This window comes from Artemia sp. Qi Xiang Cuo, chromosome 8 (genome assembly GCF_049724085.1).
Source record: "Artemia sp. Qi Xiang Cuo chromosome 8, ASM4972408v1, whole genome shotgun sequence".
Classification (NCBI taxonomy): domain Eukaryota; kingdom Metazoa; phylum Arthropoda; class Branchiopoda; order Anostraca; family Artemiidae; genus Artemia; species Artemia sp. Qi Xiang Cuo.
Genome location: NC_142801.1, coordinates 43,390,355 through 43,404,248, shown reverse-complemented (window position 1 = coordinate 43,404,248; position 13,894 = coordinate 43,390,355). Strand labels below are relative to the sequence as shown.

Below are 13,894 nucleotides of genomic sequence, written 5' to 3'. Positions count from 1 at the left end.
TATTTTCCTATCACAAGACATTAGAAAGGGGCATATTCTGATAAGTTTATGCCCAATTTTTGGAGAGACAAAAAAAATATATACTAATTGCTTTTCACAATTTAATCATCATTGAATAATTGATTTTAAAAATATGTTTTTCTTTTATAATATAATCATATTTAGTCAGTTATTAAAAAAGGCACAGATCTAGGATTTTTTTTTGGGGGGGGGGGGGTAAATGCAAATAGCCTTTACTGTTTTTTTTACATGATACACAAGTATGTAGTTTCGTATAAAGAAAAGAAGAAAGGGTTGTCAAACCTAGAATTCCATCCTACTCGGTACAGTCTCGCTTGAAAGAATTATGTCAAAGGTAGAATTGATAATGGTGACATATAGTTGACTTTGGTGACTTTGGCATTGGTTCAGTTCAGCTTGGAAATACAGTTTGGCTTCACCAATTACATTAAAACATTTACAATAGACTCCTATTCTGTTTTCGAAATGTTTGGTTTTTCTTCAGAAATTCTTTTAAAATATGTAAATTGGTTAAATATAAAGACTTAAAACTTCAGATCTGACTTTGCGAGAAATTTAACAACGAGGAGAGTTTTTACTATTTTGTTAGATTCTCACTTGAATAAAATTATGATCGTTTAAAACACAAAATTTTGAGATTTTAACAACATTAATAATGTTGCAAACATGTTTAATTTTTCTCTGTATCCAAAAACTAAAAAGCAAAACAATAATAAAATTGAATAAATTACCATTTTCGACTTTTCTAGAAAGTTCCTTGATATGCTGATCTTTTTTCTCTAATTCTTGAGTCATTTGATCCTTTTCAAAATGAATCTCCTTAAGTTGCCTTAAAGATAATACAAATTAGAAGATACAGCCAAAAAATACTAATACAAAATATCCTAAATTATGGTATACTGGACAAATCCCAGAGCAGTTGCAGTTTAACTTTCAGATAAGAAAGATAATGGGAGCAGATTTTATATTGTAATATATATATATATATATATATATATATATATATATATATATATATATATATATATATATATATATATATATATATATATATATATATATATATATATATATATATATATATATATATATATATATATATATATATATATATATATATATATATATATATATATATATACCAGAAGCCTCTCTTCTTTAGCCCTATAAGAGATAATTAGAAGGAAACGCGTTCACATTTTGACGAATATGCAAGTGCGAGTAGCCTTGTTTTTTTTTCTTCTAATCGTAGATATTGATGAGTGGCTCGATTGTGAATTTCGTATTTTTGGCTTTTCAATTTTTAATTCTGCTAATTTTCTACTTTATTGTTTTTTTTTTTAATTTATTTACAGAGAACCATCTTTGATGGTTCTCCGTGTTGTCTGCTTATTGGAATTTTTAATTCTTCCAACTTTGGTTTTTAATTGGTTTTTTTTTCTCTTTGCTTTCCATGTTCTTTGCTTTTATCTGGTTTGTTTTGTTGACATTTCCATTCAGAAAATGTGAATAAATTTCCTTATAAATTTCTCTTATATCGATGAAGAACCCCATTCTCGTTTTTCTTTTTTTGTTTTGGTTTTGTAGAAACCAGCAATAAGCCTATAAATATTGTACAAATATTTAAAGAGTTACAGTGCCCTACCACCCCCCCCCCCCCCCAGAAAAGAAATTAAGCAAAGACGCCGTGCTGCAATTAAGTCAAATCGTGTTCACATCTAAAATGACTATCAATAAACATAGGATCAACCAAAGACAAAACAAATGGTGATAATGAGAATACAGATATTTCTGTCACTGTATTCTTCTTTCCAGAGTCTCTTCGGTGTTCCGTTATCTTCAATAATCAATTTAGAGTTATATATAAAATTAAAATATGTAAAAAGCACAGAAGTCCGAAGACAGACGCAACGTTCCTCCCTGGCTTTTTAAGAGGAATTATCCTACTTTCATAGCAATGCATAATAAACTTATCATGGTCTTCTCCTTTAAAAATTAAGTTTCGCCTAAAATACCACGTGTAAAGATTGTCTTTCTTGGCCAAAAATTGGAGAAGATTCTAAGGCGGTTGACGCATTTAGTCTCCTAAGATATCAGGCATTTCAACTAATTTTTATTTTTTTTTTTTAATTTAATAATAAGATTCCCAAACATTAATTGTGATTAATCTGAAAAGCTAACATGGGTTTTCTAGCACCCACAGTTTATGGGGTACTTTTTAAAGTCTTTTACGAAGCCTTTGGCGTTTCAGAAAAAACAATTGCAGAACAAATTATAGGTTCTACGAAAAATAGCATCTTGAAAGTAACATAAAAAGATACATTAGCAAAATTTCTTACAAACATTATTTTTTATTTCGTTTTAGAAAAAGTCTAAAACACTCAAATTAACGAAAAAGAACATCACAGTAAGCTATGAAGCAGCAAGTCGTCAACTTGCTAAAAAAAAAAAAAAAAAAAAAAAAAAAAAAAAAAAGGTAGAAAATTGCAGTTAGGTCCGGTAATAGAAAATGTTTGGTTATATCAATATTCCGTTCAGGGTGTTATAGACATCTCAAAATTTAGAGCTTCTTATTGTAATTATCTGTAGCGTTTGATGCTGAAGGAGAGTCACAATTTTGCGAATTGAGTCCCGAGAACACATATATTTACAAACAAGACCGTGACTTAAATTTACCAATTAAAGATCATAAGAAATTTACAGCTGGCATGGGAGTTGAACCCAAGCCCGATAACTATCCGGAGCTTCCACTACTGGACCATCATATACGCATGGAGGTCATTTCATAGCTTTTATTTAAAATTGCAAAAATAACAATGAGTTTTCTCTTTTAATACAGTAAAGAAATAAACCTATATAGAATAAACATATATAGGCTCTTGCTAATACTATGAAAGCTGTTTTTAAATAAATGAATCTTGAATCTTGAAATATTCAAATTGACCACCCGCGCTGCATATTTGGTAGGGATACGAAGCCCAGAGTATACACATAACTGTAACCAATCCTAAAAGTCGTATCTGACACTTTTGCCCTTTTCAGATAATTGCCAAAATCTGTTTGCTGAGCTATTGTCGAAGGGAGGAACTGCAGAGCAACGGATGTACAATCAACTTTGGATTTACCTCATCTAAATTTTCTTTTTGATCCTCTCTTTAAGAACAACGTACTAAATGGTTTTTGGAGTTCATCTCAGAAGTGTGAAAATATCAGATACGTCCTTTAGCCGTGACATGACGGATTTACTTTTACTGCTATAAGTAACTTCATTTATATCCAAATTCAACTTGAATCTATGTAAGAATGAGAAATATCTCCTGTCAAGCAGATAAAAAACAAAGACAAAAAAGAGAAAACTGACTTACTTTTGCAGAGCGATTAGTTCAGACCGCGTACTACTAAGCTCCGATTGTATAGATTCCTTTGCAGATATTTCTGAACTTAAAGTATTCTGCAAAGTTAAAAGCTCCATCTTGTCAAGCTTCTGACTTCGTCTGTTCTTCCAATTTTTTTCATTTGAGTTCACCGTTCTATTTGATTTCAAAGATTCTAGATCGTCAGTCATCTTGGTTGTAAGAGCTTGTAAATATGTTCTTGCTTCTTTTTCATCACTTACCCTACAGATAAGTAGTACAAGTCACAATGAGTCTAAACTACAATAAAGCAATTCCAACGCTCAAAACCTGTCGTGCACACAGAATACTATGCGTAAAAATTGAAAGGTAATCAATCTCTTAATATCGAGATCCATTAGCTAAGTCTACTTTACACTAAAGATGTGAATTTATTGCCAAGCTAAACTAATTTCTGCCAAAACACACGAACAGGTTTTGCTATTAACCTATTAGCATTAGGATCTATGTTTTATAAGATTGGAAGACTGGATGAAGCCTCAAAATCACCCTTAGCGCCCTTTGCCTTTTCAAGAACATCATCCGTGTGCACCACTGCCTTAAATACTTAAATCAGTCTCTACTGATATTGCTAGCTTTCTTGCAATATATTGTTGTAACACATACAGATAAGATTAAGAATTAGAAAATAGCCACCAATAACATTGCTAATGTACTTCATATTGTTGTATAGTTATCATTAGAACGTCATATTTAAATAATTTTATATTAAAGACTATCCACTGGCGATAAAGAAAAACCTCTACTATCATTTGGATTTTTTCATACAGGGATATGTCTTTTTTTTTACCTAAATTCGTGGCGCCAAGTACTTATAAGTATCTAATGTACCGCTATTCTTTTAGGTCGTCCGATCAAGAGGTTATAAATGTCTGTTTAATTTTCTTCTGAAAGAATCGATAGAGACACTTCTAGGGAAAACATCTTTTTGTTCCAATTCAAAGTGTGCTGTCGAAAGAAGTAGTTCTTCAAATACTTATTTCTTGGCGTATCAAGAGTAACATAATGTACCTACATCTTGGTCTTGTCAGTTCGAAATAAATTAGCTCTACAAAAGGAGGTGAATTCATATACTTGTACAAAACAGCCATGGACGCTACATCAAATGTTTTACTGATAGACTGGTGAGAGTCGGGGCAACGGCTAAACGTGCTCTATTAGACTTTTTTGTGGATTCTCTGAAATATTTTCACTTTGGGAGCACAAGCATACAGCGGGCATTCATATTTAGTAATGGATTTAATGCAAGATATACTCCCATCGGGGTTGGAGTTCAAAGAGAGATCTGTGGATTCTCAGAAGACGAAGCTCGTCGACTCTCTTTATATCTTCATTCTTGAAAATGAAGCGGGAGTGTGTGCGTGGTCGTTTCAAACAAGATATCAGCAGCTCATTTGTTTTCGATACGCTGAAACTGACCATCGCCCTCATACCACTTTTCTATTTACAAAGATCAGTCTGTGGGGGGAAGAGGCTTGAGTTGGGTCGTCGTATTTTGTGACGGCTAAATGTGTTGTGGTGTTGTCAGTAAAGTGATCCAGGCGGCTTTCAAGGTTGTCTCAAATGCCATTTATGTAGATAAGGAAGAATATAGGTTCCAAGATACTACCTTACAGTACGTCTGATTTTATTGGATATTCAGGGGACGTGAAGCCGTCAAGAACAACCCATTCGATCCACTCCTGGGGCTGAGCCACTAAGCAGTCAAGCGTTGAACGTTTCCAGTGGAATCCATACTAGCGGTCGCATAAAAATCCATTTGACTCCAGGTAATTTCAAGTTTGTGATTGGGAACGCTTTCATAGGATCTCCATATGCAGCTGGGGAGGATGATAAGCCCGTATGACCCCACAAATAATTGGATCGCCATCCGGTTTAGGTATATAAATGATTTGGGTAGATTCCATGTGTATTGGAAAGTTCCAGAGCAAAAACATAGCCGGGAAAGTGATGACAAAGGTCCAGCTGATTCAGCACAACATGACTTCAAGATAACCTTTGGTATGAAGTCAGGGCCCATGGATTTGGTAATTTCAAGACGTTCCAGAATGCGAAGGACTTTAGGAGCAGAATAGATCACACGATCAGGGAGAAAATCAGTTCGATCGGGGAAATCGAGAGCTTCTTTACAGGTGTTATCCAGATTCAAGAATTCAGCAAACTCTTTAGCAAGAGAGAACAGTACACGACAGTCCTGTTCTTAATTTCCAGGGAGTGAACTAAAGTCTCTTAGACGACGGTAAACCCTCTTTGACAATGCTCCACAGCTCTTTCATAGGCATGTTGATGCTCGGTAGCGAATTTCTACTCATAATGAGTCTGTGATTGCCGAGTCGTACAAACAGCGTCTCTATGTGGTTTGATGAAATAAAATTGTCCTTTTCGCTCTTTGAAGGTAACCATCGCTTGTATGCCTTTTGCTTTGCTTCGATTACCTTTTCGCAGCGGCGTTGAAGCAATGTTTGTCCCTGTTGGACACCAGGATCTACTTTGATGGAATATAGCTTGTGGTAGTCGATTATGGTCTGCTGGTACTTCTTAGCAGCTTTCTCAGGTACTTTGAGGAAAAAAGCTCTCGGTTGCCGAGAAGAAAGTGCGTTTCAATCTCCTTTTTTGCATTGCCAGATTAGTCACTCGTGCTTTATTGCACAAGGAACACGTAGATTTCCACGCACAATGACACCAACGTGGTTACTTGTGAAGGCATTAGCGTAAACCTCAAAGGAGTGTGGGTGTTGTAAGGATGAGGTCTGACAAAAGCTCTAATCGTTTTAGTCCTAAGGAGGGTTATCTAAAGAAATTAGCCAAAAAGCTGATGGGAGCGAATCTAGAATCCGTTTTAAGGATTTATGAATCTCAGGTGCATTTTTAATTTGGATTAATAGTTACAAGCATAGCTTTTTATGCAGCTTTTGAAAATAATATATATTTATGACCTTTAAGGTCCAAATTTATGTTGCGTTTATAAAAAATCAGATGTCTTGTATAATTTGTGAATTTACTTTTAGTTTAAGCCTGATTTCTAGATTATATAAAAATACTTAAGCTAACAGTTAAAAAACTGGCATAGATTTTTTTTTTTTTTTTTTTTGTCAAATAATTATTCATCCACAAACTTGATTTTTACTTCCAATAAAGCAAAACTGATTATGGTAGTATTTTTAGGATATACAATGATTTAGATTCAATTTTTAATTTTATCTGGACGAAAAGGAAAAACCAATAGTCACGGTCAGAAACAGTTATAACAATTCAAGAATAGTTTTCCTTGACAAAAAAGATTACCAAGAGCCAAAAATATAGGCTATCCATAGAAAGTCATCTAACCTATAACAAGTTTAGGAGTAAGACTTAGAAGAAACATATAAATAATAATTGTAAATAATAAAATCATCCTTTTGATCTGAATTCGGGCAATATCGTAAAGTTTTTTAAAACATAATTGGAATTGCAATGATCACTTAGTGACAGAATAGATACCATTTCCAGAGTGACTTCCAACTAACTTTTAAATGACCCCCTAAAGGCAGAACTTGCATATTTTTGGGACACAGGGGCTGATATGTCAAACGGTAAAAAATAGTTCGAGAAAAATCTAATAAGAGTTAAACAAGAAAATGTTGCTTTCCATGCTGTTTTTTACCACTGCGTTGATGTCAAAGCAAAAGAGAAGAAAAATAAAATAAAAACAATCCAAAGAGGACTGAAGCCAATATATCCCCTACGGATACTAAAACCCAATATATAGATAGGACATCACTACAGAGTTTTATCTGTAAAAAAACACTGCTTTTTTATGCTCCACCAAGAAAACATACACAAACCAGCATACTGATAATACGCAATGTAGCATACTGGAATATATTCCTTGACATTATTACATATCTTTCGTGCTTGCAAATGTCTTTTGTGCTTCCTATGTCATTTTTACGAATTTTTGTTACGAGAGAAACCTAAAGGATAAATATTAATTTTGGATATTTATATTTTATTTCGATATTCAAAATATTTATCCTACCCGACCAGTTTCAAATATCATTAATTGCTGTCTGACAATTTCCAGTAAAATAATTAATAGAGGTTTAATAAGCCTTTATAACAAGTACAGAAAATTGTTTTAAACAAAAATGTTTTTAAAACTTGAGACATTTACTTGAAGAATAAATGAATGTTACAAAGTGTTGATTGTGATTTTTGAGTTAGTACTTAAATAACATGGTTACCGCCGCCTTCCTATCCATCAACTTTTAAAGGTCACGGAGCCTTTGTGGAAACTAATATTTTGTATGATTTTGATCTAATTATCTTACCCCATAACTTTGGTGTGACAAAGAACTTGGTATCTAACAAGTTGGCCCATAGCGTTTTCTGATGTTGCCAACTTGCTCACTGAAGCTAAAAATTCTTGTCTTTTCCTGTTTCTTAGAGAAATTGTGGTCAGTTAAGCTCCCTTTACGCTCCTAGAGTCACTAAAACTCCCCTCATTCACACGGCAATGCATTTTCTTGTGGCTAAAAGGGGCGTAAACCGGTACACAATTAAGGCTTTTCGTGGCATGTATTCCTAACTTCAAATCTATCTTAACATCCCTCTTCCAAAATCTAGGGAACCGATTCCCAAAGAAAGAAGAATCCCTGTTGGACGAGGAATCCACCAAGGCGCAATTACTTCTCCCATTCTGTTAAACAACTACGTTATTGAGCTATGTTATTGATGTGAAGAATTGCTTCTGCATGCGCATGGTTACTCCAAGATTGTGTTTTAACTGTTATCTTCTTCCACCTCTTCTTCCTCTAATCCACATTCTGTGTTGCCCCTTCTTATGCCATTTCCTCTAATCCACATTCTGTGTGTTGCCCCTTTTTGGGAGATTGTTACTAATTCAAATAGAAGAAAAATTTGCTCATGCTTCTTCAGGTCCGCTAAACATATGTTTCAACTCCCTCCATAGTTCTCAAATTCTAGGAGAGCTCAAAGGTTGGGTGTAACTGACCCTGAGGGAAGTTATATCTTAATTGAATAAGAAACACAAGCTTAAGGTAGTTACCCATCCTTAGTACCCGACGCTAATGCGTCGTGGTGGTTAAGAGTTGCATGGTTGTTTATATTGTCTGTTTAATTTTGCTATTATTTAGGAATATTTCCCCCTTAGGGTTCCTTTTTTTGTATAGATTATCTACAGGATTGCTAAATAATTGCTTCAACGCCTTCCATGGGCTAAAAACTTAAAATTAGTTCAGATATTCGGAATAGCTGACCCTGCGGAATTTTTAACTCGATTACTGAAAATATTAATAGTAAGAAAACGAGTTTTCCTTGGTACCCTCTGCTAGCATTATTAAAGTGTTTGACGCTAAAGGTCATAGGCAAGTTCTTATATAGGGTGGTTCAGTAGCCTAGCCTATCAACTAAATAAAAGGAACTAAAAAGATACATTATTGGTCAAAAGATAAAGCCCCACTTTAACAGCGCACATACCATCTAATAATTTCGGTGATTTGAGACTCCCATAGACTAAGTGCCTCCTTCTTTGAACGGTACTCTTCTAGCTCCGTGTCTAAGCCACGACGCTCAAACTCCATTTTCTTCAAAATATTATTTACCTGCAAAATATAAGCATTACAAACAACTAGGAAAAGAAGATTTTACCACGTACTATGTAAACAGGAGGGGGAGGGGAATGATGATTTTCGTCTAATACTGGTTCAAACCGACCACAATCCACCATGGGTCGCAACGTCATGCACCTGTGATTGAAACAATCTGCAAAACTAGTTAGTTCTAGATTCTACCATAAACTTGATATAAACCATAAACAATTGTAATCTACTGTCGATTTGAGGTAGTCATTTTTTGGAACAAAGATAATTATAAATTATTACTTTAACCTCTGGATAGCTGGGTCAGTTACCAGGCATATACAATTTATACTAGATCGTAGCACAGAAAAAGGGTCGGTCATTCACTTTTGCTTGGGGGTATAAAAATTAATTAAGGTTCTTGATAGTCGCCTTTTCCCTACTAAATACTGAATCCACAACTGCTGGCTAGATGTTTTGGAGAGAAAAGCAACGCGGTCATGGGAAAAGAATAGGATTAATGAATTAGATTTTAATCATAAATTAAAAACTGGTAAATCATAAATTCAGACAATTCTGACCTTTTGGGAGGGGAATAGAACATTTATCGAAGGGAAACAGGTAAAACAAAAAAGGAATTTCAGGCAATAATTTTATTTTTATTTTCAGGGTCCTCCAACCAGTTTCGGTTGGAGAATCAGGGTCCTTTTCAGGGCCTTCCAAACCAGTCTCGGGACATATTCCTTCCCAGTATTTCCTGTGCGTAGTTATATGTGATTATTAGATTTCTCAAACATGCATAGGACTTGGCTATCAGGAATGTGATATGAGAATTTTATACAGCTCAACATCCTAGGTCCGACTGATATATAATAAAAGGGATTTAAACATTGATGGGAATAGTTAAGTGGTGGTTAAATCAATAGCTTAGATTGGGATTCCTAGAGGAGGGTTGTTCACCCAGATCGTCACTAGCACAAGAAGACCATTGCTCCATAAATCGGACATGAACCACTGAAAAGTTAGGTTAAGTGAATGGCTAAGAATAATGAAAAACAGAAACTTGCAAAATTTGTCTTGATTTGTTTTAGTCTTTTTCTAGTAAAAAGTAGCAAACATTTCGAAGTTTCTACCCGACGAATTTTTCTTCTTTTTTCCCAGTGCTATCGTAAATGCCCTGAAATACCCAATAAGTCCAACTTGACAGCAAAGACGAAGAATTATAGGGAATAAAATTCAGTCAAACACTAAAGAAGAAAAGATCACTAGAAAAATAAACAAAAACTAGAACTAGCGAGAAATCACGAGGAATGGTAAAACTGATGGTCTTCACCAGCGCTTCACCCTCAGACAGCTTAAAAATAAAACGAGTTTGCAATCAAAAGGTAAATTTGAGAAACAGCGAACCGGATATGGTAATTAGTAAAATGAACGGACATTCGTATTTGGGTGAAGACTTCCCATGAAAACTATGTTTGCATGTAACATACATTACATACAGCATAGTTCAACCGAGCTTTCCAAAAAAACACAACAAAGAAAGGGTATTTTTAGCTGCAAATAATAGATAAATAAATCAACGTTACAATATTCACATTCTGGATTTTAGTTTATACATTAAACAGAACAACAATAGACATAAATTAAACGTGTCAAAATCGTTCTGAATTAAAAAAGACAAAAAGTAAAAATGTTTTCATAAAATCATAATATTCCTTACCAAGCAAATAAAGTGAAAAACAAGACAAATTCAAAAATAAATGGAGAAAAAAAATAAGACAAAATCAAACAGAGGGCTATAAACCTTGTTTAGTTCAGTTGAAAGGCGACTATTTTCATCAACAAGCAAATTCTTCTCTTTTTCATAAGCCCGTCGAGTTTCCGAAAGAACTTCATCATTTTCCACAGCCGTTTCTGACCTCATATATTCAAGCCGCTCCCTCAATGCACTATTCTGAGGAAAAAAAGGAAAAAACATCAGGACTGACAAATTTCGTAAGGCAAATATTAGTTGAAAGAAAAAAGCCATTATTAACAAAAAAGGGAGAACAATCAATTTTAGTTGAAACTGACTCACCATGCTTATAATCCAGAAATTCAGAATGGGTGATCACAGGGGAGACCTTTAATCTCTTGAGACCTGTGACCCCCCCTCCCGAAAAATGATTTGAGTCTATATTAAGCAATAAACTTATTCTAAAATATCCTATTCCTCTATAAAAGGCAAAATTCTAGAGGGGCAGACCTTTAAACTTTACCCCTCTATTATGAGTTTCCTGCATTTTCTCCGCTTAAATATGGCAAAAATCAATCTAGACATGAATAATTACCCAGTTTTGAAAATACACTGAAGCATTTTATCAGAATAACTTTCAACATTCATTCAATCATTTACCCGCTCAATTTCATCTCTCATTTAGATATATTCATTAGAATAGCCTTTCTAGAAAAGTGATGTTGGGCCATATCATAATGATGCAAAGGAATTTAAAACAGAGACAGAAAAACGGACAACTTTACTTTTGTTGTGCTTGAAAAAAAGACAAAGGATCAACAGTAATATTTTACCAGGTCAAGAAGCTGTTTTTGAGAGATGAAAGGTTATCAATCTGTGAACTTACAATAAGCAGGAAAAGCAACAGGGAAATGAGGGTGAAAAGGAGAGAGAGGTTACCGAATATGCTCCACAATTATATTTTCAAGAATGCAGATTTAAGATATTTTTTTTTCTTCAATTAAGCAATTGAAGATTCATTTATTTTTTGTACAACTGATGACAAAACAGAGACCTCAAATACCTGTTTTTCAAGCTCACTATTGTTCATTTCCATTTGACGAAGTTGCTCCTTAAGACTAGATATATCTGAAGAATATTTCGATTGTTGATACTGCAGCTCTTTTGATAGGACTTCAGCGGTTTCTAGTTGCATTCGCAGTCGTCTGACCTCACCATCTACATCAGCGATTGGGATTTCACCTGCAACACCATTAAAAACTGATTTAAAGAAAATAGGAAACTTGAAAAAAAGTGAATCATTTCACGTTCTAACAGGGACCTTGTAGAACTTAAAACTATTTCCTCCACTAAGAGTGCATCATTGCAAGGCAAACTTTTAGAGTCAGAGAAAGCTTAAATTAAATTTATTTTTCTCTTGCCCAAATTTGAATTTTAAGTGAAGGTCTATACATCTTTTTGTTTTAAGTTTTTAGGCTGGATTATAAAATAGACGTGATTGGGCTAATCTGCATATATTAGGCTAGTTTATCTGTGACTCAATGTGAACAAAAATAAGGTAGAGAAAGAAAGAAGGAAAGAGAGAGAGAGAGAGAGAGAGAGAGAGAGAGAGAGAGAGAGAGAGAGAGAGAGAGAGAGAGAGAGAGAGAGAGAGAGAGAGAGAGAGAGAGAGAGAGAGAGAGAGAGAGAGAGAGAGAGAGATTCTCTGACAAAAGGAAAGAACACATTTTACCGGCTGTTTTGAGTCTAAGTTGTTCACATTCCACACTGAACTGTTTGGTTTGTTCTTCGGATCTTTCTCGGAGTCTCTTTTCTTTTTCTAAGTCTGCAAGTAAATCTTCATTTCTCATTTCCAGCTCTCTTCTAAGCTTGTCTGACCTCCTAACATCACTCCGAAGTCCGTCCATCTTCTGAAGTGATGATTCCAATTCTTCCTCTTTATCACGCACTTGTCGAGATAACTTGGCTTTTTGCTGTCGAAGCTCAGACAACCTATAACACAACTTTACTTAGACATTTTTCTTAATATTCTTCAGTCACAAACACAAATAGAAGTTACTTAGTTTTGCGTTTTACAAATTACTCCTAGCTGAAAGATAAGACCGTATCGATACAATCTTTAACCTCTTTTGGGGTGAAGGATGGCGGATATTTCAGTAGTCCAAATTAGACAAGAGAAAGTTTCCAGGAAAGTCACAAAACTTTGTGGCTTCTATGTATAACGGAACTCTAACCTTCTTTCTTTCCTTCTTTTTCTTAATATAGAAATGTTTAATACTTTAATACGCTAATTTCCAGGAATTCTTTATTTAAACATAAAGAAATTAAGAAAAAAGTTTTAGGACAAGGGTAACCCCCTCCTAAACACCTCATTCTTCACACTAAAATTTTATAGTACTTTAGAAAATATCTTATTTTAATTAACGGTCCTTGTGTTCCAGGAGTCGTTCTTATAGAATTGGAAAAAAAAACTTAAGCGCAAAGAGTGAGGCATTTAGGAGGAGATAAACTCCCTCATATACGGAGTAATTCCTGTTCGTTTTAAGTTTTAACGTAATTCCTTACTTTCAGTTGAAAAAACTCAGTTTTTTCAGTTTTTTATTTATTTTGTTTCTGGTCGTTTTCCAAATCCGGGAAAACCGGCTCTCCCTCCATGGAATATTAAATCCCCCTCCCCGCAAAAATCCTCCATGGAAAGTATCTCCTGCGGATAATACCCCGGACAGTTCCATCCTCGTTGAAAATTTCCCCGGAAAATTTCTTGCGGATCAGCCTGAAAAAATTTCGTTAGACCTCATTAGGAAAATTATTCGATTTCAGATTGTTCTTCAAATCATGCCGGAATTCCTCCCTTCGTGAACACTTTTTCCCAGAAATTCCCCCCAACCCCGTGGAAAGTTGCTCCAGCAGAAAATTTCCCCAAGGAAAATTTCACCCACGAACCCCCCCCCCCCCCCCATAATTCAATCCTACTGACAATTCAAACCCCACTGAAAATTCCCACTGGACGATTCCACTGGAACATCTCCACACGTAAAATTGATTCAGCAAAGAAAACGTGAGACGAATAAAAATATTTCCGTATAGGAATTCTGGGAAATTCACAAGTGTAAAATTTTCCCTGGAAAATTCACCCTCGGACACTC

The 13,894-nt window shown here is 34.7% G+C and overlaps 1 protein-coding gene across 2 annotated transcripts in view; it reads right to left on the bottom strand.

Moving 5' to 3' along the window:
* The window catches only part of gek (serine/threonine-protein kinase gek), a 252,003-nt gene that overhangs the window by 60,142 nt on the left and 177,967 nt on the right, over positions 1–13,894 (bottom strand). For both annotated transcript variants that reach the window (XM_089093462.1, XM_089093463.1), the window contains exons 11-16: positions 12,481–12,740; positions 11,812–11,990; positions 10,818–10,967; positions 8,913–9,037; positions 3,387–3,638; positions 753–850 (exon numbers count right to left, since the gene is read on the bottom strand). In XM_089093462.1, the coding sequence (XP_088949588.1) occupies positions 753–850; positions 3,387–3,638; positions 8,913–9,037; positions 10,818–10,967; positions 11,812–11,990; positions 12,481–12,740 (1,064 nt within the window). The remainder of the gene's footprint in view (positions 1–752; positions 851–3,386; positions 3,639–8,912; positions 9,038–10,817; positions 10,968–11,811; positions 11,991–12,480; positions 12,741–13,894) is intronic.